Raw genomic sequence first — 26,114 nt, 5'->3', positions numbered from 1 at the left:
AAACTGAGTAGGGCATAATTGAGTTTATCCTGGGCTTTTGATTGGAGACATGCTGAAATGATACCAAAAAAATTAAAATAATGTAAGCACTGATAATCCATAAGATCTAAAGTTGAAAATTGTTAAATATATAAATAATAATGTTTTTTACATTGGAAAGATTTGCAATGATCTTGAAAACTAATCTGTTATCTAACACATTTAGAGAACAAGCATTTATTCTCAAAAGTGAAGTGACAAGTGTGTTGAATTGACTCTTTCCGTAGATGAAAAATCAAGTAAAACCACCAGAAGAAAATCTAACAGTATTGATGGAATTTGTTCTTTTGGGATTTTCTGATGTTCCCCAGCTCCAGTGGTTTCTTTGTGGATTGTTCTTTGTCATCTATATTATTATCCTATTGGGCAACGGCACCATATTACTGATAACGAAAGTAGATCCTGCTCTCCAGACCCCCATGTATTTTTTCCTTGGCAATTTTTCCTTTTTGGAAATATGTTACGTATCAGTTACTCTCCCCAGAATGCTCATGAATCTTGGGACTCAGAGAAGAACTATCTCATTAGTTGCCTGTGCTACACAAATGTGCTGGATTCTTATACTGGGAGGCACGGAGTGTTTCCTTCTGGCAGTGATGGCCTATGACCGCTACCTGGCCATTTGCAACCCTCTGCAGTATCCTCTGCTCATGAACCACAAGGTCTGCATCCAGCTAGTGGTTGGCTCCTGGATCATTGGAATTCCAATCCAGGTAGGGCAGACATTCCAGATATTCTCTCTGTCATTTTGTGGTTCAAACCAGATCAACCACTTCTTCTGTGACATTCCCCCAGTACTTAAGCTGGCCTGTGGAGAAACCTTCATGAATGAGATACTTGTCTATATAGTTGCCGTGTTGTTTGTCACCATGCCATTTCTGTTAATACTTATCTCCTACGGCAAAATCATCTCTACAGTCTTTAAGCTGCCATCTGCTACAAGTCGGGTCAAAGCTTTTTCTACCTGCTCATCTCATCTTACGGTTGTGGTGATATTCTTTGGCTCAGCCATTATTACATATTTAAGACCCAAGAATAGTCATTCAGCAGAAACTGACAAAGTGCTTTCTCTTTTCTATACTATTATGACTCCCATGTTTAATCCAATGATATACAGTCTAAGGAATAAGGATGTAATTATGGCATTGAGAAAATTATTATGTAAATAGCTTAATTGAATAATACCTAATTATATTTGTAGTACTTACTTTTGAATGTATCTGTAATAAAATCTCAAGAGATATATATCTGTAGCTCCATGTTTTAACTGTCTCCACAATGCTTTCTTTAAATTTTATTTGTAATGTTCAGAAATATTTATGTGTAAAATCATATTAGAGATTACTGATGCAAATGATATATCATTTCCCTTGTAAGTTTATATTTTATGTGAAAGCCTATTCTCAAAAACACTTTTGATTGGCATGATAAAATTGAGTCAGTTACAATATAGACTATTATGTCACTATTGTAAATCATGACATATATTTCCATAGATTTGTGACATTTTTAAAAGCAGATAAACAAATGACATTAATTGAAATACATAAATACACATTTTGGTTTAATGACTATTCAGAGAAACTACATCTTAAGAAAAGGACCTTATTTCAAAGTATGTGGTTTTAAAATTGATGTTGATATATCAAGAGCAGTGAATCATGGGTGTATAGGTAAAATTAAATAGTTCTATGTGATAAGCAATATTTATACAATAAATAATATTGGATTGTAATAGGGAGACCTTGGATAAAGTAAAATCATGGGATAGTTAAAAATACTTTTAGAGAATATTTTCTGGGGAGATTAAATATGCAATATAGTTAGAGTACATGTGTTTTAAAAAGTATATCTGCTATAGAAACACAAATATTTCACACAAAAATTTATGGTACAAACAGGTACATACTGGATATTATGAATTAAAATGTGATCATTAATGTTCATTATAACTATCACAGAATGTCATACCTTGTTTTTTTTATTTCACTGAAAAAGTATAAATCATCATTATTTACTTGTATTATTTATGTAATAAATAAAAGCAAAGTGTATTTAAGTAAAAGCAAAGTATATATTCATTGAGGAAAAGGAAAATGGTAATAGGTGCTTGTACCATATGCTTATTGATACCTGTAAATTTATTTATTTTCAATATTTCATCCTTCTTTTTTTTTTTTGGTGGTACTAGGGGTGGAACCCAGGGGCTTTTCTACCTCTGGGGTATACTCCCAGACCTATTTTATATTTTATTTGGAAACAGGGTCTCACTAAGTTGCTGAGAGTCTCACTAAGTAGCTGAGGCTGGCTTTGAACCTGTGCCATACTCCTGTCTCAGCCTCCCAAGTGTGGGGATTACAAGCCTGTGCCACCATGTCTGGCGTATTTCATTTTTATTGAATAAGCTCTTTGTATATAAAGGCAACAGACTTCTGAGAAGCAATGATCTATCACCAGAACTCATGATAAAAGAAGAATATTGTCAAGATTACACTTGCTCTTAAAAACTTTTGTTTGTAAGTGAATGAAGTCAGTTATTAGCATATTTATGTAGCAATGGCTAACTCCAGGTGGAAAGGAAAGTGTATTGTTACTTTAGCAACTTAAATGGCATACTTAAGAAAGCAAGTCTACCTTGTGGACTGAAATCAAAGTGAATCATGAATAAATCACCAAGAATCTCAGAGAGTACAACTGTTAGAAACTACTAACACTAATTTAAATTAATGGTAAGCAGAGAATAATTAAGCAAAATAATCTTGGAAAAACTTCCAGGCAGAAATTGGAATGAAGTCATTATATGTAAAATGGGATGAGACAGGAATTTAGAAATTTTTTTTATACTTACAGATGTCTCCCCATGGTATACAATAAAAGTAGGTTAAAAGAAGAGAGTTTTGGAAGATGTATAGTTTAGTAAAAATACATTACTGTAAATATGAATAGGTCTAATATAATCAATTCGCCACTAAGTAGAGGGCTCGACCACCCCAGGGGATTAGGACATATTGAGAATTCAGCATTAATCTCTACCCTGGATAGATTAGACATTCATAAGTGGCTCTAACCAGATTATAGCCCATTAAAAAAAGGTAGCAGTAGCTGGGAAATGAGGCAGGCTGGTAGCCACAGAATGGCCTACCCAATTTATTTGTTTTTAAAAAAACTCCTCTGCTGAGGTTACTATTTGTTACACATTTGTATAATACATAAGTATCTTCACTTCATTGACTATTAAAGGATGTTTATTCAAGTTATATATTCCAGAGACCTCATTGTGACCAGTTTTCAACTCTGCTCCATTGAATTCTCTATTCAGCCAAACCATCTACTTTAGCTCATGAATGGGTATATAATCATATCTCTGGCCATTTTTTTCTTCCAAGTTAAATGGAAAAAACAAAAAATATGCTGCTCAGAGTTTAGCCTCCTCTGTTGGTATTTCCTCATGAGTCTCCTTAAGGGTTGTCTCAGAAAGTGACTACTTTCCTGAAGAAGTCTTGCTTAATGATATTTCCTTAGTGTAACACAGAACTGTGTATATTAGGCCACCATTTTCTCTTCCTTTTCAACTGATCATCAAAAAATTCCCATGAGTAGATATTCCTCCAGAAATAAAAATGGCCACAGGTATGTGAAAATTAGCCAATGTCATTAATTATTAGGGAAAATTAAACTAAAAGCATAATCTGAGATCACTCCACTCCACATAGAATTATAGTATTAAAAACAAAAGATACAAAGCGTGAAGAAAATAAAATCTTTGAACACATCTAGTGTAAATATAAGTTAGTACAGCCATTGTAAAAAAATCATGAGATTCTTCAAGAAAATAAAAGCCTATCATTCAACATTCACTCCATTAGTTATACATCCAAAGGAAGTAAATTCAGTATTTTGAAGAGATATCTTCATTGACATGTTAATTTCATCATAATTTACAATAGCCAGAATATGGAATAAACCTAAATGCCTGTCGGCAACTGAATGAATAAATGAAAACACGGTTTTAAACGATGGTACACTGCTTATCATTAAAGAGAAATAAATTATGTTATATATTATTTGTGGCAATATGGAATAACATATAAATTTTATGTTAGGTGATATAAATTAGAAACAGAAAAAAATACAACTTAATTTTACACATGTGAAGTCTAAAAATGCAAAGTCAGAAGCAGAGGGCAGAATGGTGCTTATAAAGTGTTTAGGGAGGAGGGATTGGGCAGATGGTCATAGAAGACAACATGTCTGGCAATATAAGCAAGCTGAAGAGATCTTTTCATTATATAGAACCCAAAACGATATATTTATGACTACTTTTGTTTCTTATTTGTTTTAACTGATACATAAATAAAATTCTACATAGTAATAGTTTATCATGGCATGTTTAAATTATGTATTGTTTAAATCAATCTAAGCATATCCATCTCCTAAAACACCTATCATTTCTTTATGATGAATAATTTCAAAATCCTCTTCTCTACGTTTTTTAAAGGTACAGCATATCATGGTAAGCTGTATTCACTCTACTGTGAAATAGCATGACAGAATTCTTTCTCATATGTAAGTACAAGTTAGACCCACTAATAAGCTTTTTCTCATTCCTCCCAATCGCCTATCCTCCCTAGCCTCTAATAACCAGAGTTCTCATATCGATTTTTAATGGATAAACATTTTTACATTTCACATGTGAGTAAGATCATGATACATTTTTTTGTTTGTTTCTGGCTTATTTCACTAATAAAAATGATCTTCAGTCTTACCTATGTTGTCATAAAAAAACAGGATTCCATTCTTTATGTGGCTGCAAAACATTCTATAGTGTATATATACCACATTTTGGTTATCTACCCACCAGGTGATGGAAGCTTAGGTTGTTTCTATTATTAGTTGTTGTGAATAGTACAGCAACAAACACGGAAGTGCAAATGACTTTTTATAGATTTCTTTTCTTTTCTTTTCTTTTCTTTTCTTTTCTTTTCTTTTTTTTGGTGGTACTGGGGTTCCTAGAAAACCTTCTACCTTTGGGCTACATTACCAGACCTATCATCCTATCATATATATATATATATATATATATATATATATATATATATAATCTTTTTGGAAACAGGCTCTCTTAAACCAACTCAGCTGGCTTCGAACCTGCACGATCCTCCTGTCTCTGCCTCCCAAGCACGGAGATTACAAGCGTGCGCCACCACGCCTGGCCTTATTTTATTTTATTTTAATATATATTAAATAATAGAATTTCTGGATCTTATGGTAGCTTTATATTTTTTAATATTTTTACTTCTTGAGGTAGGTCCCAGAGACATTCTACCTTCAAGCCACACACTCAGCCCTATTTTATTTTTTATTTGGAAAAAGTTTCTCTCTGGGTTATCAAGAGCCATATTAAGTTTATAAATCTGGCTTTGAGCCTACCTTCCTTCTGTCTCAGCCTCATAAGTACCAAGATTACAGGTGTGCCACCATGCCTAACTATTGCTTTTAATTTTTTAGTCTTTGCATCTATCATGAATTGGCAGCCAATATGCTAGGCAACTGTGTATGATTTTGATGTATATGGTAGCAAAACCTATATTTTTTTACACTGTATTTTTTTCTTGGCTTCTTTAATTTTATGTTTTAGAGATTTCTTCATGTAGCTAATATGAAAGTATGTAATTTATTCACAGTTATGTGTAGCATTCCAATGTAAAAACATATCACAATGTTAGGTATATTATCTAAAGCAAAAGTTGGTCCATAAAATTCTTGGAACTCAAAATTCTGAATTGGTAATATATGTTAATCTACTTTTATTTATACTATACAAAGGCAAATCTGAGCAAGTCTGAGACAGTACATGGCCATAAACTCTAAAATCTAACTACGTAATGTGTCAAGAAAAAACATGTTGACTATTTATAAAATGAGGTAACAAAAATATGACTTGTTCTAAACTGTGTTCTACTACATATAATTCAACTATATATATATATATATATATATATATATATATGTGTGTGTGTGTACATATATATTTATAAATGTGTGTTTGTCATGGGACATTCTGCTCATTACTCTTTAATAGAGTGGTAAGAATGAAAGTTTTGAGTCACAGGGCATTCATATATATATATATATATATATATCTTTAGCAGATTCTGCCATTTTGTTTTATGATTTGAAATATCAATTCTCATTCTATTTTCAAGATTTCTATGTACAACATATAGTCAATTCATCTTTTACAAATCCATTACTGGTGGTAGGTTTACATGACAATAGAATTGTAATTCACACACAGAGAATGTGGTACCTGGAAAGAACACTGCAAATAACCTAGATTAAGTCTAGTTTTGATGTAAAAGAATATTCAAGTGGCTCGTGTTATACATATGCATAGGTTTTCCCTGTTATTGTCATTATTTAAAGGATTTAAAGAGCAAAGATAAAGAATTAGTCAAGATACATAAACTCAACAATAGTACTAACCACTGTACACAATCACTGGTACTATAAAATGTGGATATTTATTGTCAGCCATTGGTTGGCATGTAATGAGGGTGTGGCATGGATAGATGTAGTAGAGAAGAAAATAAAGAGAACTGAAGAAAACAGTCTAGGACAGAGCACAGTTTTTTATACTGTGGTCTAAAGAATATCAAGACAGAAGAGTCATAACCATCTGAATAAGTTTATATTTGAGACATGAATTTCCTAAAATATAATTCCAAATATAATTAACAATTTTTCCACCTTATAAGATCAGGGAGAGTAAATTATAATAAGTCAATTCATTGTATTTTGAAACATCCTTGTATATGGCTTTAATTTTCCTTTTCTTTAGTTCTTTTATTATATCTAATAAAAGCAGCTGATATGAAGCCTCACCAATCATTAGATTCTATACTAAAATTAAACATGTGAGGAAGAGATGGGTTACTGGAGGACAATTTAAATCCTCCAAATCATTTGCAGTTACTTCTATCCCACTTTTAGAATAATTTAATATAATTCAGTATTTTTCGCTGTGTTGTTCTTTATCGTATATTGAAGTGCTAGAACAGAATGTCACAGACTGGTTGGCTTAGGAAGAACATAAACATATTTCTCACAACTCTGAAATCTGAAAACACAAAATGAGGGCACTGAGAGATTCTGTGTCTGTTGAATGCCCACTGTATTTTTTATAGAAAGCCTGATATTACTGTCCTCAAGATGGAGAGGAGAGTGCTCTAGTCATGTCTCATAAGGGCAGTAAACCCATTCCCAAAAGCTCTGTTCTATGAATTTATAATCTCTTCCAGGCTACAGCTTCATACACCATAATTTCAAAATATGGGGAAATAAATGATAATAGTCCTTATAAGTCACAACTTCAAAAGAATAGGAGAGTCAGTTGAGAAAATAAGATAGAGGTAGAAAGACATAAAGCCTTTTTTTTTTAAAAAAAAAAAAGACTTTTAGGCTGGGCGTGGTGGCACACGCTTGTAATCCCAGTGCTTGGGAGGCTGAGACAGGAGGATCGCACAGGTTCGAAGCCAGCCTCAGCTACTTAGTGAGGCTCTCAGCAACTTAGTGAAACCCTGTTTCCAAATAAAATATAAAATGGGTCTAAGAGTACAGCCCAGAGGTAGAAATCCTCTGGGTTCCACCCCCAGTACCACCAATAAACAAACAAACAAACAAACAAACACACAAGACTTTTTCATAGATATTTTTCCACCGGGATGGCTTCTTCTAACATGTCACAGTGTACTACATGTCACCTTGAAAGCAGAGGATCTCCTTGCATTTATTTTACTTTTATGCTCAATTCTTTTCTCACAGAGGCAAAACACCCAAAAACCTGAAACACCCAACATCTTTAGCATTTATAATTGTGATGCATGATGAAGGGTGTCTCTGTGTTTTCCATGGTCTTTCACATATAGATAGATAGAAAGATTAGATGGATAGATAGATAGATAGACCATGTTTTCTCAGAAAACTGACTCAGGACTTGAGCATCATAAAGCTAAAGCAAGGAACAATGAAAAGAAAAATTGCAAGAATATACAGACAAGTGCTCTTCACTTCTCAGATAATTAATATACAAGTCTTTGTAGATTTAGTGCTTTAGTATCTACAACAGTTTCATTTACTGTGTGTGTGTGTGTGTGTGTGTGTGTGTGTGTGTGTGTGTGTGTGTGTGTGTTACTGGGGATTGAACTCAGAGGCACCTGGGATACTTGATTTTATTTCTTTTCTTAAAGCTGTGCATGAATCTCACTACTTGTTGAAACTGTTCTCAAAACTGTGACCCTCCTGTCTCAGTCTCCCAAATACTAGTATTATAGAGATGTGCCACCATGCCTGGGTCTCATTTACTTTCATAAAAGGAATTTTATGTGTATGTGTGTGCGTGTGTGTGTGTGTGTGTGTGTGTGTGTGTGTGTGTGTAGTACATTCTAGACACACATGCTAGGCACATATCATCAGTTTTTTTTTTTCTTTTTCCAACATCTAATAAGCATTCACTACAATTCTGTTATTTGGTATTTTTATTTATTTATTTTGTTTTCCTATTTTGTGTCCCAGAGATGAGGTAAGGGTGTTGGATAACAGGGATGGGATACTTAGCCCTCCAGTAAAAAAAAAAAAAAAAAAAAAGTGCTTACCATCTTCTATTTTTCATACTGATGTAAGAAAAAGATTGACATGACATAATTCTTTGAGAATATGAATGTGGATTATAGAGGAGAAAAATTAAGCAGAGCTGAGAATGGAGAAAGAAAGAAAACTGTTCTGGAGGAGGTGATGGAGGGATTGATACTTGATAGTCTCATTACACAAAAATGCCTCATTGGATGATTTCAATTGCTTTTATAACTCAACCTCTCCCTGGACTTCTTTACTTTCCAATTGTCTTGAATCTTCACCCCATAATACTTCTCTATTTGCTACACCCTAAAATAGTTTTCTCTTTTTCTCTCATATATATATATATATATATATATATATATATATATATATATACTATTTCCCTAATTTTAGTTTTTATTTCCAGAAAAACACTTAATCGTGTCAGTCTTTAAAGACTTATTGTATACATACTTGTTGTATATATACTTACTGTATATATACTTATAAAGACTTATTATATATATATATATATATATATATATATTAAATTGAACCTATCCATTTTAGGAAGACTTCTCTTGCACACCAAATTCAAATATTTGGCTATGGTTATAGCTCCTGAATTTTTTAAAGAAAGATGAACTAATTTTTGAATGAATGAATGAAATAACAAATAACATGTTGGCAATATGTTTCAGAAAAAAATTCTTAGATACAGATTACTACACTTTAAATCAAGACAAATAAGCAAGATATGTTTGGATATCTGCAACTTTTTATGATAGTCTTTATTACAAGTGCTCAGATTAGTAAACTAATCTATATAAAAGAACTTTGTTTCTTGGGTATCACGCAATATATTAAAAAGCCCACTGTGTACACGTGTCTGTATGAATGATATAATTACTTAAATCCACCTTTTATTTCTCAGTTTTTTCAGGGAGTTTTTCACATCCTTGTTCCGAAGGCTATAGATCAGAGGGTTCAGCATGGGAATCACAAGGGTGTAAAACAGGGAGGTCATTTTATCTTGATCCAGAGAGTAAGAAGAACTTGGCCGGAAATACATGAAGAGCATGGTTCCCTGGAAAACTGCAACTGCAGTTAAGTGGGAGGTGCAGGTAGAGAAAGCTTTGAGCCTCCCTTCAGCAGAGTGGATTTTTAAGACTGATGTGATTATATAACAGTAAGAGACAAGAACTCCTGAAATGGTACTTAGTTCAATGAATCCAAAAATGGTGAATATCACTAACTCATTGGTCTGTGTATCTGAACAAGATATTAATAGGAGAGGAGGGACATCACAGAAAAAATGATTAATCTCATTAGACCCACAGAAACATAAACGGAAAGTTAATGTTGTATGTATCAAAGCATCTGCTAGCCCCACCAGGTAAACCCCAGCCATGAGCATAGAACACACCCTGCTGGACATGTCCACTGCATAGAGCAAGGGGTTGCTGATGGCCTTGTACCTGTCGAAGGCCATCACCGCCAAAAGTAGACACTCAGAATCTGCAAAAATACAAAATGTCAAGAACTGCAGAGCACAGCCAAAGAAAGGGATTGATTTGTCCTCAGCTAAGAGGTCCACCAGCATCTTGGGTCCAATTGCTGTGGAATAGCAGAGGTCACAGAAGGAAAGGTGGCTGAGGAAAAAGTACATTGGTGTGTGAAGCTGGGAATCCACTCTAACTAAAATGATCATTCCAAGGTTTGCCAGAAGATTAGTGAGGTAAACAAACAGAAGCACATTAAATAGGGGCACCTTCATTTCCGGGTTATTGGTAATTCCCATGAAAATAAATTCAGTCAATGAGGAACAATTTCTTCCACTCATTCTTCTTTGTTCTCCCCTAAATGTTTGGAAAAATCATCAAGAAGTGATAGATTTATGTTTAATTCTTTACATTAATAATGTGTATGCAACTATTTCCCTAATTTTAGTTTTTATTTTCAGAAGAACACTTAATCCTGTCAGTCTTTAAAGATTGATTGTGTCTGTTTGACAATAATGATTTCTAAACTTTGAGAAAGCAAGTGAGAAATCTTGACTCAAATTCCAGTGCCATTCATAAGCTATGTGGCTTCCTACTCCCTGCAACTTCTTTAATTTCTCTGAATAGTATCTCTTTTCATTAGAAAATATGTTTTTCAATTGAAATCTCAGTACATCTACAAAATAATGTGGAATAAGTACGAGTCTTAGAGACATTTTCTTACACTAGGAGATTGTAAGATAATGTCTTAGAGATATTATAAAAGTTTGACTTACAGATATAAGACAAGGTGATTGATCTTATAATATTTTCATAGATAAAAGGATGTCTAGATTTATGATGTTCCAGAAATATCATGATTTCTTTAAAATATCAAGCCATAAGCATATCACTGATTATAATAATGAATATTAATACACAATACTGCCTCATCTATGTGGTAGTATTTGATGAGATATAAATGAAGCATTATTTTTTTCAAAAATGGCTTATGATTTTATCACATTTATCATAACAAAAAATGGGATGTGGCTTTAATATATTTTAAGAGAAATCTTAAACAAAATGCATCTCCTCATTGTTCAAAGAGAAATGTTAAAAGGACATAGAAGGAGCTGGGCATGGTGGTGCATGCTTGTAATCCTAGCACTTGGGAGGCTGAGACAGGAGGATGGCATAGGTTCAAAGCCAGCCTCAGCTACTTAGTTAGGCTATCAGCAACTTAGTGAGACCCTGTTTCCAAATAAAATAGAAAACAGTTCTGGGAGTGTAGCCAGCAGTTAGGAAGCCTCTGGGTTCCATCTCTAGCACCACACACACCCACAAAAAAAGGGACGTTCAAGCATCACAATTTAACGCCTACATTTTGCATTACATTATATTTTAAATCGACATTTATGTTTAAATTTTTAAAACAGTATTAGAAATAAGAAATAGTTCAGAAATGAATAGGCTTCTTTCTCTGTGGTGTATATTTATGCATATATAATGTATTTTCATGTGTGTATGACTCTCACTTGATATACAAGAATTGAAAAGTGGAACATGGATCTATGTGGGACTGGGGTTTTTGTGGCCATAAATAGAGTCTGTGGTTCAAATTGAGTTGAATTTTAACCTATCACTATTCCTAATGTGGTATATAAAATCTGTGAATGTGGTATATCTGATATCTGTGTATATCTAATATCTTTTATCACCTATGCAGTGATTGGATGAGTAAATGCTTGTATTCAGACCTAGATTAAAAGAAAATAAATAAAATGTTACTTTGTAGACACTAATAATTTCATTCATAGTATTCTAGGTCTGAGAAGAAATTATCATTCCTGACCATTTCATGTCAAAATTCATTGGACTAAATAAGTTGGCCTAAAACGACCCATTTACAGATGTCTCTTTTCCCTGAAAAGATTATCTTCTTAAACCCCACATCTTTATGTTTGGAAACTCAGGAACTTACCTAAGATGAGCTGTTCTTTGTAACTGAGCTTAAGGCAGATACACTCGATTATACCAGTAACTTCTGAGACTTCACTCCCTAAAGATATTCCCATAGGCCTTGGTGTTATGAAAACATGTGATTAATTATAATTATGGGTCTGTATTTTATCCTGTGAGTACATCAACATATTTAGCAAAGGTTGAGCTTTAATCCTTGACTATTGTCACCAAACTGATCTATTCAAACATAAAATATATAGAATGCATATGATGTCTAAATCTATCCATGTTGTAGCATGCTTCAGAATTTACTTCCTTTTATGAATGAATAACATTTCATTTTATTACTCTAAGGCATATTGTTTATCCATTTATCCCAGATGAGAATCTTGACTGTTTCTACCTTCCAGCTGTTTTAAAGGTGATGGAACCCAGGGCGAGGCCCTTGCCTGGCAAGGGCTTTGCCACTGAGCTATATCCCAGGCCTACTTTTTAGCTTTTTAAAATAATAAAGCTATGAATATTCACATTAGTAGAAACGTAAAGGCAACTTTCTTCACCCAGTACTGTTATATTTCCATCCCCCAAACATGTGTCATCCATCTACATTTCTCAATTTTATGACTATGTCACACTTTATACAGTTGATTCAGTTGTTTTGAATTATGGTTAATTTTCCACATAAAATTTCTCAGTTAATGTCTTGAGGAATATAATTTATTATTATTATTATTATTATTATTATTATTATTATCATTATTATCATCATTATTATTATTTATTCTCTGGAGTCCCTACTAATGTAACTTGTAAAGTTAATTGTTTACCAAATATTTGCTATTAACTATTTGAGGTTATTTAACAAGTATACAAAAAGTAGAAATTCACTGGATTTGCTATTGTTTTCTCCTAACATAGCTGAAGCCTGTAAGGATAATTGAAGAATTGTGCATAGATGATCTTCCAGAAGAGTTACATTTTTGAAAAAGAATTTTACTTACTATGACACTATCCTAATTCTTTGCCAAATGGAGATATACTGAAAGATTGAATTGTATATACTCCAAAGTTAAATACCATTGAAATTCTCAACATTCCATTAACCTTGCTCTACCATGGTGATATCTGGTTTGATCAGACGGCATCAAAAGGACCTGTGCCAACTCCGCTTCCAGTGGCCTGACAGGAATGTCTATCATTCTTCTACATATAGACTGCTGAAGTATTGATTCACTCAGTAGCTTTGCTAGATTGGTGCACTGCAAAGCAGAAAAAGGGAGCACACACATATTCAACTGTTTACTTAAAATGTGAAAAGATAAGAATACAATAATTCAGGATGAGAAATTTTAGAATTTGACAAAGGGGTGAAGATGATTTGGGCAGATTAAAGATAGTTGTACACTTTTGAGCACATCTCCTTTAGAAACAGTGCCTGTTTAGTCTCCCTTTAAGTTTTTGCTGTCCTCAAAATAGCAGAAATCACTCTCTGCCATGCTATTTTCAGACATTATGAAAATAGATTCTGAAAGCTACAAACTGCTACCTAATCAGCCAAAGCTATATTCTGTGCAAACAGTGTGACACTTTCTGAAATCAAGAACATGGAGAGGGGAAAAGAACCAGTTGTGCTTGACTTTCTAGACATTCACACCTTGATGTCATTTAAAAGGAAATACACAACCTAGACGAGCTATCTGCTAAATACCACAGAGGGTCCTAGTTCACATAAGGAGACACATAACAATGGTCCCATAGTGGTTAGGTTTTTATTGGTGCCTTGTAATCACTGTGAAATTCAGGATGTTAGAGGCATACATGCCTACCACATTCCCTGAACCCTTCCCGGGTCCAACCCAACTCCCTCTCCCTCCCCACCTCCCCATGCAGGACATTGTGATTGACATCATTAAATCTGTGAATGTATATCATGATCACTGAAGTGTCTCTCTCTTCAAATCCTCCTTGCCAAGCCATGCATGGTGGTGTATAATTGTAATCCCAGCATTCAGGAGTCTGAGACTGGAGGATCATGGTTGTGGGCAGCCTTGGCTACATAGTGAGGCCCTCCGCAACTTAGTGAGAGCCTGTTTCATATTTTTTAAAAAGAATTTAAAAAATAGGGCAGGGGATATAACTCAGAGGTCGAATGCCCCTGGTTCCATCCCCAGACCCACTAAATAAGTAAATAAATAAATAAATAAATAAATAAATAAATAAACCTCCTTTCCTTCTTTCTACCCCAATTAGATCCCCTCCCTCTTTCCACTAAGGTTTCTCCTACTTTATCTGGTGTCCCTACTGTGTCCCAATTTCTCCCTAGCTTCCACATATAAGAGAAAATATTTGACATTTTACTTTTTACTTTTTTTTTTGGTAGTACTGGGGTTCTTAAAACCCTTCTAACTTGGGGCTATACTCCCAGACCTATTATATACTTTTTATTTGGAAACAGGGTCTCTTAAGCCAGTGTGGTGGGCTTCAAACCAGCGCGATCCTCCTGTCTCAGCTTCCCAAACCCAGGGATTACAAGCATGTGCCACCACGCCCAGTGACATTTCACTTTTTATAACTGACTAATCTCTGATAGTAGTTATTTTCAGTCTTGCCGTGAGGCAAGGCCAGTGCTGGGGCCTCCAAAGCCAGGATTGAAGCCTGCCAAGGGGTTAGGCTGGTTCTAGGGTCAGTGAGGCTGGGATCGGAGCCTGCCTTGAGACAAGGCCAGTGCTGGGGCCTCCAAGGCCTGGATCGGAGCCAGCTGTGGGGTTAGGCAAGTGAGGGGGCCAGCGAGGACAGAATCTGGGCCTCCCATGAGGCAAGGCCGGTGCTGGAGCCAGCAAGGTCAGGATAAGAGTCCTCTGTGTGGCCAGGCCACTACTGGGACCGTCAAGAGTGGGATCAGAATTTGCAATGCGGCATGCACAGAGAAATATCACATAAAATAAAAAACAGACGCTTCCCCTAATTAGCAAAAACTAGGAGGAAAGGGGTACCAGGAGGAGGTCGAGTTATAGAAAGGGTGACCAATCAGAGGGGATGGGATGGGGGAGGACGGAACCTCTTTAAAACTCAGGAGCTACATAAACAAATTATCAAAGATAATCATCAATCAAGCATGGGATCGAGGGGACGATGGAATGGGGATTGGATGAGGGCTAATTGGATGATATGTGCTTGTATATCCCCTCAAGTCTTGTATTCCAGTGTGATGTATGATTACAATGCATCAATAAAAATATAAAAAAAAGAAACTTCATACAGAAAAATTAAACCAGATTAATATAGATAGAATATAATAGGATACATATTTTAAGAAAGCATTTCTAATATTATGTGTTATATGTTTACATACATATATAGTCTACTATATATGTATATGAACATATATAGACATATATGTCTGTTTTTCACAGACTGAAAAAATATTTGTAAACTGCAAATATAGGATTTATAGCCAGGATATAGAGAACTCTCATCAATAATAAAAACCAAACAAGTATAAAAAATAAAGGAAAGTTTAAATAGACACCATTCAAAAGAAAATATATAGATGGAAATTTATCACATGAGAAGATGTTCAACAGCCATAATATTAGGAAACTTATAATCAAATTAAAAAATAGAGTACCATAAGCCTGGCATGGTGGCACACCCTTGTAATGTCAGTACATGGGAGGCTGATATAGGAGAATTGCAGGTTCGCATCCACTTCAGTTACTTAGTGAGGCCCTCTCCAACTTAGTGAGACCCTCTTTCAAAATACAAAATAAAACAGGGCTGGGAGGGATATAACTTGGAGATAGAATGTTCCTGGGTTCCATCCCCAGTACCACATAAAAATTGAGTACCACTACTCATAATATTCAGTGATGTAAAATTAAATATATTGATCACACCTAGTTTGTGTGTGTTTGTTTGTGTGTGTGTGCTTGTGTGTGTGTTACTAGGGTTTGTACTCAGTGGAGTTCTACCACTGAGGTTCACCCAGCACTGTTTTATTCTTAGTTTTCAAATAGAGACTTTTTTCCTTACTTTCCATATATAGACACACTTATTGGTGCATTGAAGTCTTACATCATATTGTAGTTCAGAGTAAGAGGACATAATGCACACAGCACTTGGTGAACTTCCCTCCTCCCTCCTCAGTCCCTCCCCTACTATATATATATATATATATATATATATATATATATATATGTCATTATGTCAATAGAAGTGTTTCCTTCCTATTCTTAATAAGATTTTTTTATTCTAAATTCTCATGTACTATTAGAGGAAAAATTTTTTGAGAGAAGGAGGGAATTAGTAATGATTCTTATATGGTTACTTAATGGGAAAGTTAAAGTAAACATATTTTTTATTTTTCTCTGCAAAATGCAAAATAGTTTCTAGAAGTGACAATAAAATATAAGTTTTTCTTAAATATAATAGTCAAGGTTTAAAATATCTATTACATGAGACAAGCAGCTATGTGTCATATGAAGTACTAGAAAGAACCATTTGTCAAAAGACAGAGTTGAGATTCAGTCACTTATGTAACTAATTCATAATCTTTGTTCTCTTAACAGTGAATTTCAGACAGTGTCAAGGAATTTCTTTCTCAGAATGGAAGCCATAACATCTTGAAGTGACAAATTATTTTTTTCTCTACTAAGAAGGCTTCACCTGAAATAACAACATTTTTGTGAATGAGACAACACAAAGGCGAACAGAAGCAATAATTCAGAGATTGGAAGGAAAAAAGTGATTAGCCACTGACACTTGAATTTGAGGTTAAAATAAGTAAATCAAAGGAAAGTCCAAGATTAGAATTATTCAAGAGGTTTGATGGTGATACATTTTTTTTCTTTCTGTTGTTGTCATATATTTTAATGGGATACAAGAGGGTAGAGGCATAAATGCAAACATCACTCATTTACCCCTTCCCAATTCACATTCCATTCCCTCCCTCCTCTCTCTTTTTCATGATTGGCTTAGTGATTTGCTTTGATATGTTTATGAATGTATGTCATGTAAATGATACTTTTTTAATGTGGGTAACACCACATTAAAGACATAAGTGACATATTCTGATTAATTTTTAAAAATCGAAAGTACAAACATTAAACTTAGACATGCCTAGTTGCTATCAGTGTTCTCAGTGAATTTAGAATTATGATTCTATTAATTTTGAGTACCTTCATCATTTCCTTTTACTGTTCACAGGTTATTTATTTATTTAATATTTAATATCGGTACACCTCAGAGATACAGAATGGTGGATTTCATTGTGTCATGTTTGCACAGTTACAAAAACCAGAATTTGTTCAATTATACCCCTAATGCTCTTGCATATCCTTCATCTCTCTGACTTCTCCTCCTCTACCCTAACAGCCTTTTTTTACTTAAATGATGTCTTCTTTTTTCCTCTGTTAATTTTTTTCTCTGGTCCCCAACATATGAGAGAAAACCTATGATACTTGTCTCTCTTAGTCTAACTTATTTTACTTATAGGCTTCCCATTTTATCCATTTTCCTGTTAGTGACATAATTTTATAATTCTTTATACATGAATAAATCTCCATTGTGTTTAAGTACCACATTTTCTTTATTCATACACTTGTTAATAGACATCTAGTTTGACTCCACAACTTAGCTACTGAGAAGTATGATTCTATAAAAATGGATATGCATGTACCCCTAAAGAGACTTATTTTAATACATTTTAATAAATATCAAGGAGTATTATTGTTCTATCATGTGGTTGTTCTACTTTTAGCTTTCTGAGTAACATCCAGACTAATTTCTTGAGTGGCTGTACTAATTGACATTCCCACCAGTTTACACTCACATACCACAATGTACTTTTTCATTTGCAAAATATTCTTCACAGACAAATGTTCCTCTCCTGTCACTGTTCTCAAATTAATTGTGAACATGATTTATCAAAAAATACCATATTTTACATAGCTGTGATGCACAGTTGTAAATTTTGCTGCTTTTAGATTGACATAGAAACCATTTTGGCTCCCATGGCTTATGACAGGTACATAGCAATCTGCAATCCACTCCTTTATACACATCATTATGTCCAAGAGAGTTTCTTCCCTGCTTGCAATTGGAAAATGTTTAGGGAGCACTATATGATCAATTATTCATAGCACAATCACTTTCTATCTGTCATTCTACTTCAAAGAAACTCTATCTCCTCATTCTTCTCTCTGTCCTGTGCTGACACTTAACATTACATGACATTATTCTAGTGGTGTTGGCTAATTTGGTGGAAGCTATCTGGCTTCTAACAGTTCTCTTTTCTTATGTTTGCTTTATTGCAGTCATCTTTATTTATTTATTTTTGTTGGCAATTCAGATTACTTTTATTTCTTCACTGTATTTTTAAAATTTTTTATTTTTACATGGATCATTGAAAATGGCAAACATTCAGACTGTGTTCTTGGTGCACTCTCCCTCTCTTCTTCTTCCCCCCCTCCCAAAATGACTGTACAGGTTGACCATGCTACATTCATACTTTTACATATATTCAAATATAACTCTTCCATTAATCAACCTCAGCCTTCTTCCTCTCCTATCCTTCCATTCTAGCTTTGCTGAGGTTCCCCCTCCATTATCTGGAGTCCCTATGGTATTCCTAATACTTCCTAGTTTGGGCATATTAGGAAAAAATATATATATCCCTTCTCTTTCTGTGCTTGGCTGATCTCACTTCACATAATGTTCTCCAGGTCTTTCCACCTTCTTGAGAATGACATGATTTTGTTAAACACAGACCCCTGGATTAACACAGAACTCAGTAACAGTGACACCCGACACCTTGACACCTAAACACAAAGCTGTTAGAGGCAAGAGAGGGGTGCAAACACTCAGAGAGTGGGTTCAAAAGCTGATAATAGGGTAGAGAGCAAATAAGACACATTAGAATATACACTAGCTAAGTTTTAATGGAAAGATAGGAGAGGAGGAAAGCCGATCTTGATTAATGAGGGTCTACACCTGAACATGTGTAAAATTATAAATAAGACATGGTTAACCTGGACAACCATTGGTGGGAGGGGGGAAGGGAAAATGGGGGTGAGGGGGAGAGGGCACCAAATATAGTTTAAATGTATACTATTTATGTTCAATAAAAAAAAATTAAAAAAAGAATATACTCCAGAATTTACCACAGTGAACAGACATACAGATATTATATGGGCCTGGCTCTGTATACATAAATTAGTAGGACTATTTTTTTTTGCTTGTTTTTTGGTTTTGTTTTTCTCTCACACTGTCACTAGTCTTTTATTTTATTTTATTTTTGTTCTTTATGTGTTTTCTTTTTTCTCTTTCTTATTCCTTTTTTCTTTTGTTTTTCTCTCTTTGATTTATAATTGTTAGTTTTTATAACTTGATTTATTACTTTATTTGGGTTTGTTGCTCCTTGCCCCTATTCCTTTTACAAACTTCCTCACTTTAACCTATCTACTCTCTTCTCTCAAGACTTTTCTTTTATTCCTTTACTGTATCTCCTTGTTTTATATTCAAGGTATTTCATATCTTCATCCTTAAATACTCTACTAACTACAAGAGTCCTACTATCTAACATTCCCTCATTTCTCAACCAGATACTACCTTATTATATTTAAATTCTTACTCAACCTAATCATATTCTCTACTTTACCTGACCATCTGTATCCATCACTCCAGTTATTTCCCCCTTACTCAACCTTCACCACTGAAAAAAGCACTGCTTACCTGCTGACACCTCTAAATTTCTACTACTAAAATTGGGTCAGACATAATGGCCACAAAAGACAAGATGCCAAGACATCAGAAAAACAAGTCTGAGAACCCTGAAAATATGAGAATTAGGAACAGTGAAGAAATAATGAAAATTATTAATACTGACCTACAAGAATGAAAATGCAAGAAGGAAAATTCTGAATCCTGATTTTCAATATAACGAAAGGCCTCACATCAAGTGTACAACAAATGAAAGAGGAAATGGAGACACTAAGAATCAGAAAGAGGTCTGGAATGAAATGAAAGAGTCAATAAATGAAGACAGCAATAGAAAGAAATTCTGGAAGATTAGATGAAATAGAAAATAGAATAACACTCTTAGAAAACAGTTCATTAAAAACCAAAAACAGAGTCAATAGCATACAGAAGTCATTACAGCAACAAAACCTAAATACCCAACAATTATGACACAACATGAAAAGTCCTAATTTACGAATAAAAGGCATTGAAGAAGGAATAGAGGTACAGACCAAAGGCATTCATAATCTCTTCAGAGAAACAATTTCAGAGAACTTTTCAAACATGGAAAGAGACTTGGACTTACACATTCAGGAGGCACACAGAACACCATTAAGGCAAGATCAAGGAAGGACTTCTCCATGCCATGTAATAATAAAAATGACCAACATAGAGTGCTACCGCATATCATGCAGACCTTGAGAAAGCTCCATCATGGGATCTGCAACAGCGTAGATCCCCCATGAAGTATGTCTAGCATTCCTTTCTTTCATAAAATTATTTTAGGATTATTTGGATTAATATGTATAATTGGAACTTTATGTAATAAACATTATAACTAAAAACTGATGGGCAGCGGCTTGTGAGAGACTCATATAGCAAAGATTCTTTCCCAAGGATGAAGATATTGGGCCAAATATTAAGTTCAAACTGACCTTAGTTAGAGCCACTGTATACAATTAAGTTTGAGTCAGCTTTGTGAAGTGAGACAAAACATACTATGATTATTTAAATGTCTGGCACCCTTGTCCTAAACTTTATAACAAATAATAATTTTTACCGTCCTTGGCAATCCTGCTTGCATGACTATGCTCTGGGTTTTCTGCCAACAAAAAAAGTATAAAAACTATAACTAATCCTAAATAAAATGAAGAAGATTGATCTCGTGTGCCAGTTCTTTTCTCATTTCGACCTCGGCTCTTTTCTCACTGGCACACGAACCTTGACTCTGCTAGGGCTGGACCCCGGCAATAGAGTCCAAGAAAAGAATCTTCAAAGCAGTGAGAACAAAATAATGGGTGACATATAAGGGCAAAACAATAAAAATCACCCCAGACTACACAACCCAAATCATGAATTCCAGGAGAGACTGGTATGATGTGATCAAGACCCTGAAAAAAACAACTTCCAAACAAAATTGCTATATCTAGCAAAATTATTATTCAAAATTGATGGAGAAGCAGCTATCTTTAAAACAGTTTCTGCAGAGGAAAAAAGAAAAGGATTCTCAAACTTGTTTCCCACTTCTTCATTTATCTTTGTTCTAACACAGGTCATTCGCTAGATATTTACAAAGTGACCTGTGTGTTCTATACCTCAGTCACCACTATGTTACATCTTTGAATCTATTGTCTAGGGAAAAAAATTCAAAACCTCAATAAGAAAACCATTAACTTGAAATTGTTCTTCTGGGACAATATAAAATGGGTGTGGCAATTAAAAATGTCTATTCTTTGATACTTGATTATAACAGCTAGAAATGTCAGTAAATTTGTTGTAAATACTCAGAATCTATAGATAATGAAACAATCTAATGAGTCAGGAACTAACATTAGAACTAGGCTTTATCACATTATTTATATGTCCATTTATTATTTTAAAGTTGATATTTTATATCTAATCCAGGTTTATTTTTTACATTTACTCCTATTCCTCATATTTTCACATATTTTCTTCATCTTTCTCTTAACTCTTTTTTCATTATTACTCTCAATAATAATGGAAAAGTCATTAGCATATCATAATCTCCTTTTGATGAAAGAAAATAAATGTAATTCACAAAGATTCTACATTCCTTTTGGCTCACCTGCACAGATCTTACTCATTCTGAAGAAGAAAACTTTTAAAATATCATCCCAACATATTTTTGAAAATCCCCCTATAATATCAAATAATAATTTGTACTTTATATTTTATAAGATTCTTAGGTGCACATCTCTGAATAATCTTATCATTTTCTTTCTTACTCTGTAGTTACTTATGCCTGTGGTCTATCCTTCAACATGAATTATTCAAAAATTTTATTTAACTATTTTATCTCTTTCTTTTTTTATGATAGTATTTTCCTCAGCACACAACCTGAGTGAATTTCTTTGAAATGCATGTGGCTTTATTATTAATTTTAATTTAGAACATGTGAATCCAGTATGAAGAAACTAGCTATTTCCTACAGTACTTTTTGTCCATTCTATGGAGTGCTAATATATATAAAAGTGGCTCTAATAAGTAATTATAAAGTAAAATTTATTTTCAAAAACAATCTCCAAGTTTCAAATTATAATAAATCAAATAATTTAATATCTGATTGACAAATCATTTTCTCCAGTGTCTACTGGGTCTGGAACCTTTGATCTATAAACACAGAGAAAAATATTTTGAAGAAAGCTGTACTTTGAGAAACAACTGGGAATTGGAGCACCAGGGTAGTAATATTGTAGGCTAAAAGTTTCCCTCAGTTCTTGTGTCCATCCATAAAAAATGATTTCATTTTGGGGATACAAATATGGTGAGAATAAAGGTTTTGGGGGAGTTTACAATAGGGTCAGAGAGCTGGCTGGTCTCTGAGAGAAGAACAGAAGTCTGCCATATAGTGAATTCTTAATACTGTCCAGAAATATCACACTTCCTCATGCATAGTAATTTGGGGTGGGTACGTTTACATTTCCTGCTGCTGTGTTGAAATTTTCTGCAGGTGTCTAAAGCTGTAGTGTAATGACTCTAAGTCTCCTACCACAGTTGGGTAAGGCAATCCCCATATGTCTTTTTAAGGGATGTTTCCTTCTGTTCCATTTCTCTCCCCATTTTCCTCATCTCTGGCTAATTACCTACCAGAAAGCTCAATGGCTTATTTAGATAATACAGCATGACCCATGGAAAAAGTGTAGAAGGAACCCTAAATGAGTGTTGAACCAAGATATGCCATTAAATAGAGATTAAAGGATGAGTAAGGAGGAATGAGTTCTAATACAACAACATATACGAGGTTGTAAATCTAGGCCACACACTCATTCACTGTAGTCATATAAATTTTTATTTTTTAAAGTATGTTTTTGGAATAAAAAAAGATCAATAGTGTAATTAGGCTCTGAAATGGTTGGGCTTTCAATAGTGAAGACAAAATCTGTGTCCTGATGTTGAAGAGAACTAGGTACTGATCCTGAATACTAAGCAGAAAATATTCTCTGGGGTTCATGGATTCATCTCAACATAGATATTGATGCTTTATAGTTACCATTTGAGATGAAGAGATTCAAAGATCAAATAAACTGAGGTACTCTGAGGTTAATTTCTAAACTCACTTCTTTTTATTTTTATTTTTATTTTTTGATGGTGGTACTGGGGTTGGAACCCAAGGGCCTTCTACCTCCAAGCTACACTCCCAGACCTATTTTATATTTTATTTGGAAACAGAGTCTCTTAAGCCAGCTGAGGCTGGCTTTAAACCTGCATGATTCTCCTGTCTCAGCCTCCCAAGCGTGGTGATTACAAGCGTGCGCCACCACACCCAGCTAAACTCACTTGTTGGGACTGAGTTTTGAAGAGAAAGTTACCATGTAGTTTAAGGCATATGGTGTGGGCATAGGAATGCTGTGGCCAGCATGGTTAGTCATGCAGAATCCTCTATTCAGTTCTAACCAGAAATGATGGCAGTATCTGGAAAAGTATCTGGAAAAGTAAGTCCTAAGGTGGCTGGGAAGACAGGGACTAATGTGACCTGGGGCTATGATGCACAGCTGGAGTCTTGCCAGCTAGGTAGGCAGGCTCTGAAGAGCATAGGAGATAGAGCATACCTGGGCTATGCTCATGACATGATGGTGATTATGATACCAATCGTTCATTTATCAGTAGAAGTCTAGTCCCTGATAGTTGAATAAGTATAATTGTAGAAACTCTTTTGAAAAATATCAGATATATCTCTATATATCTGATACAAATATATAGATATAATGTTATCATGTTTATAATAATACCTGTTTTGGAGATTAATAAAAAACACTAACACCTGAGTATTGACATACAACAAGCAATTAATGACAGTATATAAATTTGAATCCATGTTTGTATCACTTCTAGAAACAAATTATTTTCTTAAATTTGTTATTGTCTGCCATTTTCTTAAAATGAAAATTAAAAAGTCAAATCACTAGATTACTGACAATGACTAAGGACTATTAAATCACAGTCTTTTTAAATGCAAAAGCAAAGAAAATACATGAGAAAATTGGTAGTAAAGACACTCCTCAATATGAGTATGTTTAGATTTTTATAGATTTCAATATAATGTTTTATTTATATACTTTTGTTGGTGCATTATAGTCTCACATCATAATGTAGTTCATATGATAGTGGCAGACATGTACATAGCAGTTAGTAAGCTTTTCCCCTCCTCCTTCTCCGCTCTTGTTTCAACAAAGTACATTGCGTTGAAAAACTGAGAGGTACGCCGGGCGTGGTGGCACACACTTGTAATCCCCTCGCTTGGGAGGCAGAGACAGGAGGATTAAGCAGGTTCGAAGCCAGCTGTGCTGGCTTAAGGGATCGTGTTTCCAAATTTAAAAAAAAAGTATAAAATAGGTCTGGGAGTGTAGCCCGGAGGTAGAAGGGCTTCCAGGAACCCCAGTACCACAAAAAAAAAAAAAAAGAAAAGAAAAAGAAAAAAGAAGAAAGAAAGAAAGAAAGAAAGAAAGAAAGAAAGAAAGAAAGAAAGAAAGAAAGACTGAGAGGTTTCAATAAGAGTTAAGAGCAACAAATACATAATTTGAGATTATAAAAAAGATCAAATACTTAGCTGAGTATGGTGGCACATGACTGTAATCCCAGTACTTGGGAGACTGAGACAGGAGTATTGTAGATTTGAAGTAAGTGAGGGAGTAAGATCCTATTTCCAAACAAAAATTAAGTTCAGATAAGGAACATTTCCAGGTTCAACCCAAGTTGAACAAAAGAGCAAATATTTAAGTGATAAGAATATTTTAAGCCAGGCATGGTGGCACATGCTTGTAATCCCAGCATTCTGGAGTTGGAGACCTGAGGATCGCGGTTTGTGGAGGGCCTCAGCTACTTAGTGAGGCCCTTTGCAACTTAACAAGACCCTGTTTCAAATTAAAGAATAAAAAATAGGGCAGGGGTGTAGCTGGAAAGTTGAATGCCCCTGGGTTCCATCCCCAGACCCGCAAAAAAAAATAATAATATTTTCATTTCTTTTGAACTCTATTCAGTCAGTAGATTGAATGCATGAGATATGAATAGTTTTATAAATTTTTAATCCGAAGAGTCCATGGTTTTATGTTTTTACATTCCTTAGAATATTTTCAATAACTAACATTAAGTATATTTTATTATTAAAAGGATACTTAAAACTAGGAGAGAGAATTTAAATGGACAATAAACTATAGTCCTAAGAATTTCTTTTCTAACAATCACCTATAATAAAATGACTTCTTTTGAAAACCTAAAATAATGTGATATTTTCCTGAACTGGATTAACTGATAAGGATAATCAATCATTAGAATATAATATGAAACTAAATTTAATTAATTGAATTTATTATACCCATTGTTAACACCAGCATTACCAACCACTCTTAAATCACAAATATTAGCATTTTCTAGAATTGGGCTCCAGTTTAATTTCCATACCCATATAGAGCCAATATGAACAACTCTAATGTTGAAAATAAAATATTAATGTAAATATTACTTGTTCTTTATTTCCAAATATCTTATGTTAAAAACTCATTCTTAAAACTTAAAATGTAACAACTGGTCATTAGTGTTGTTTTTACATAATAAAATGCTTCCAACCCATTGAGAGATATGGAGGTCCATCTTCCTGTTGCCTTTAGAGAAGGGGCAGGTCTTTCACTAACATATTCCATTTGTGCAGTTTCTTTACAGTTGTCCACAGCATCATATCAATCCTCCAGAGAAAAGGCAAGAAGTGAACACCACAGATTGATGTCAAGACTGCAATGTGCAATAAAAATCTGAAGTTTC

General features: G+C 34.2%; 2 protein-coding genes across 2 annotated transcripts; one reads left to right on the top strand and one right to left on the bottom strand.

Moving 5' to 3' along the window:
• Nucleotides 1-266: 266 nt before the first annotated feature.
• Nucleotides 267-1,208, top strand: LOC308265420 (olfactory receptor 10AG1-like; the record flags this gene model as incomplete). The annotated part of the gene is made up of 1 exon (XM_080699117.1): nucleotides 267-1,208. The coding sequence occupies one exon, from the start codon at nucleotides 267-269 to the stop codon at nucleotides 1,206-1,208; it is 942 nt and encodes a 313-aa protein (XP_080555243.1).
• Nucleotides 1,209-9,565: 8,357 nt separating this feature from the next.
• On the bottom strand, nucleotides 9,566-10,498 carry LOC308265590 (olfactory receptor 5W2-like; the record flags this gene model as incomplete). The annotated part of the gene is made up of 1 exon (XM_080699379.1): nucleotides 9,566-10,498. The coding sequence occupies one exon, from the start codon at nucleotides 10,496-10,498 to the stop codon at nucleotides 9,566-9,568; it is 933 nt and encodes a 310-aa protein (XP_080555505.1).
• Between the last annotated feature and the right edge of the window lie 15,616 nt (nucleotides 10,499-26,114).

This window comes from Muscardinus avellanarius (assembly GCF_963383645.1).
Source record: "Muscardinus avellanarius genome assembly, chromosome: 1".
In the NCBI taxonomy this organism is placed as follows: Eukaryota; Metazoa; Chordata; class Mammalia; order Rodentia; family Gliridae; genus Muscardinus; species Muscardinus avellanarius.
The sequence above is the reverse complement of the archived record's forward strand: the minus strand, read 5'-3'. Positions and strand labels throughout refer to the sequence as shown.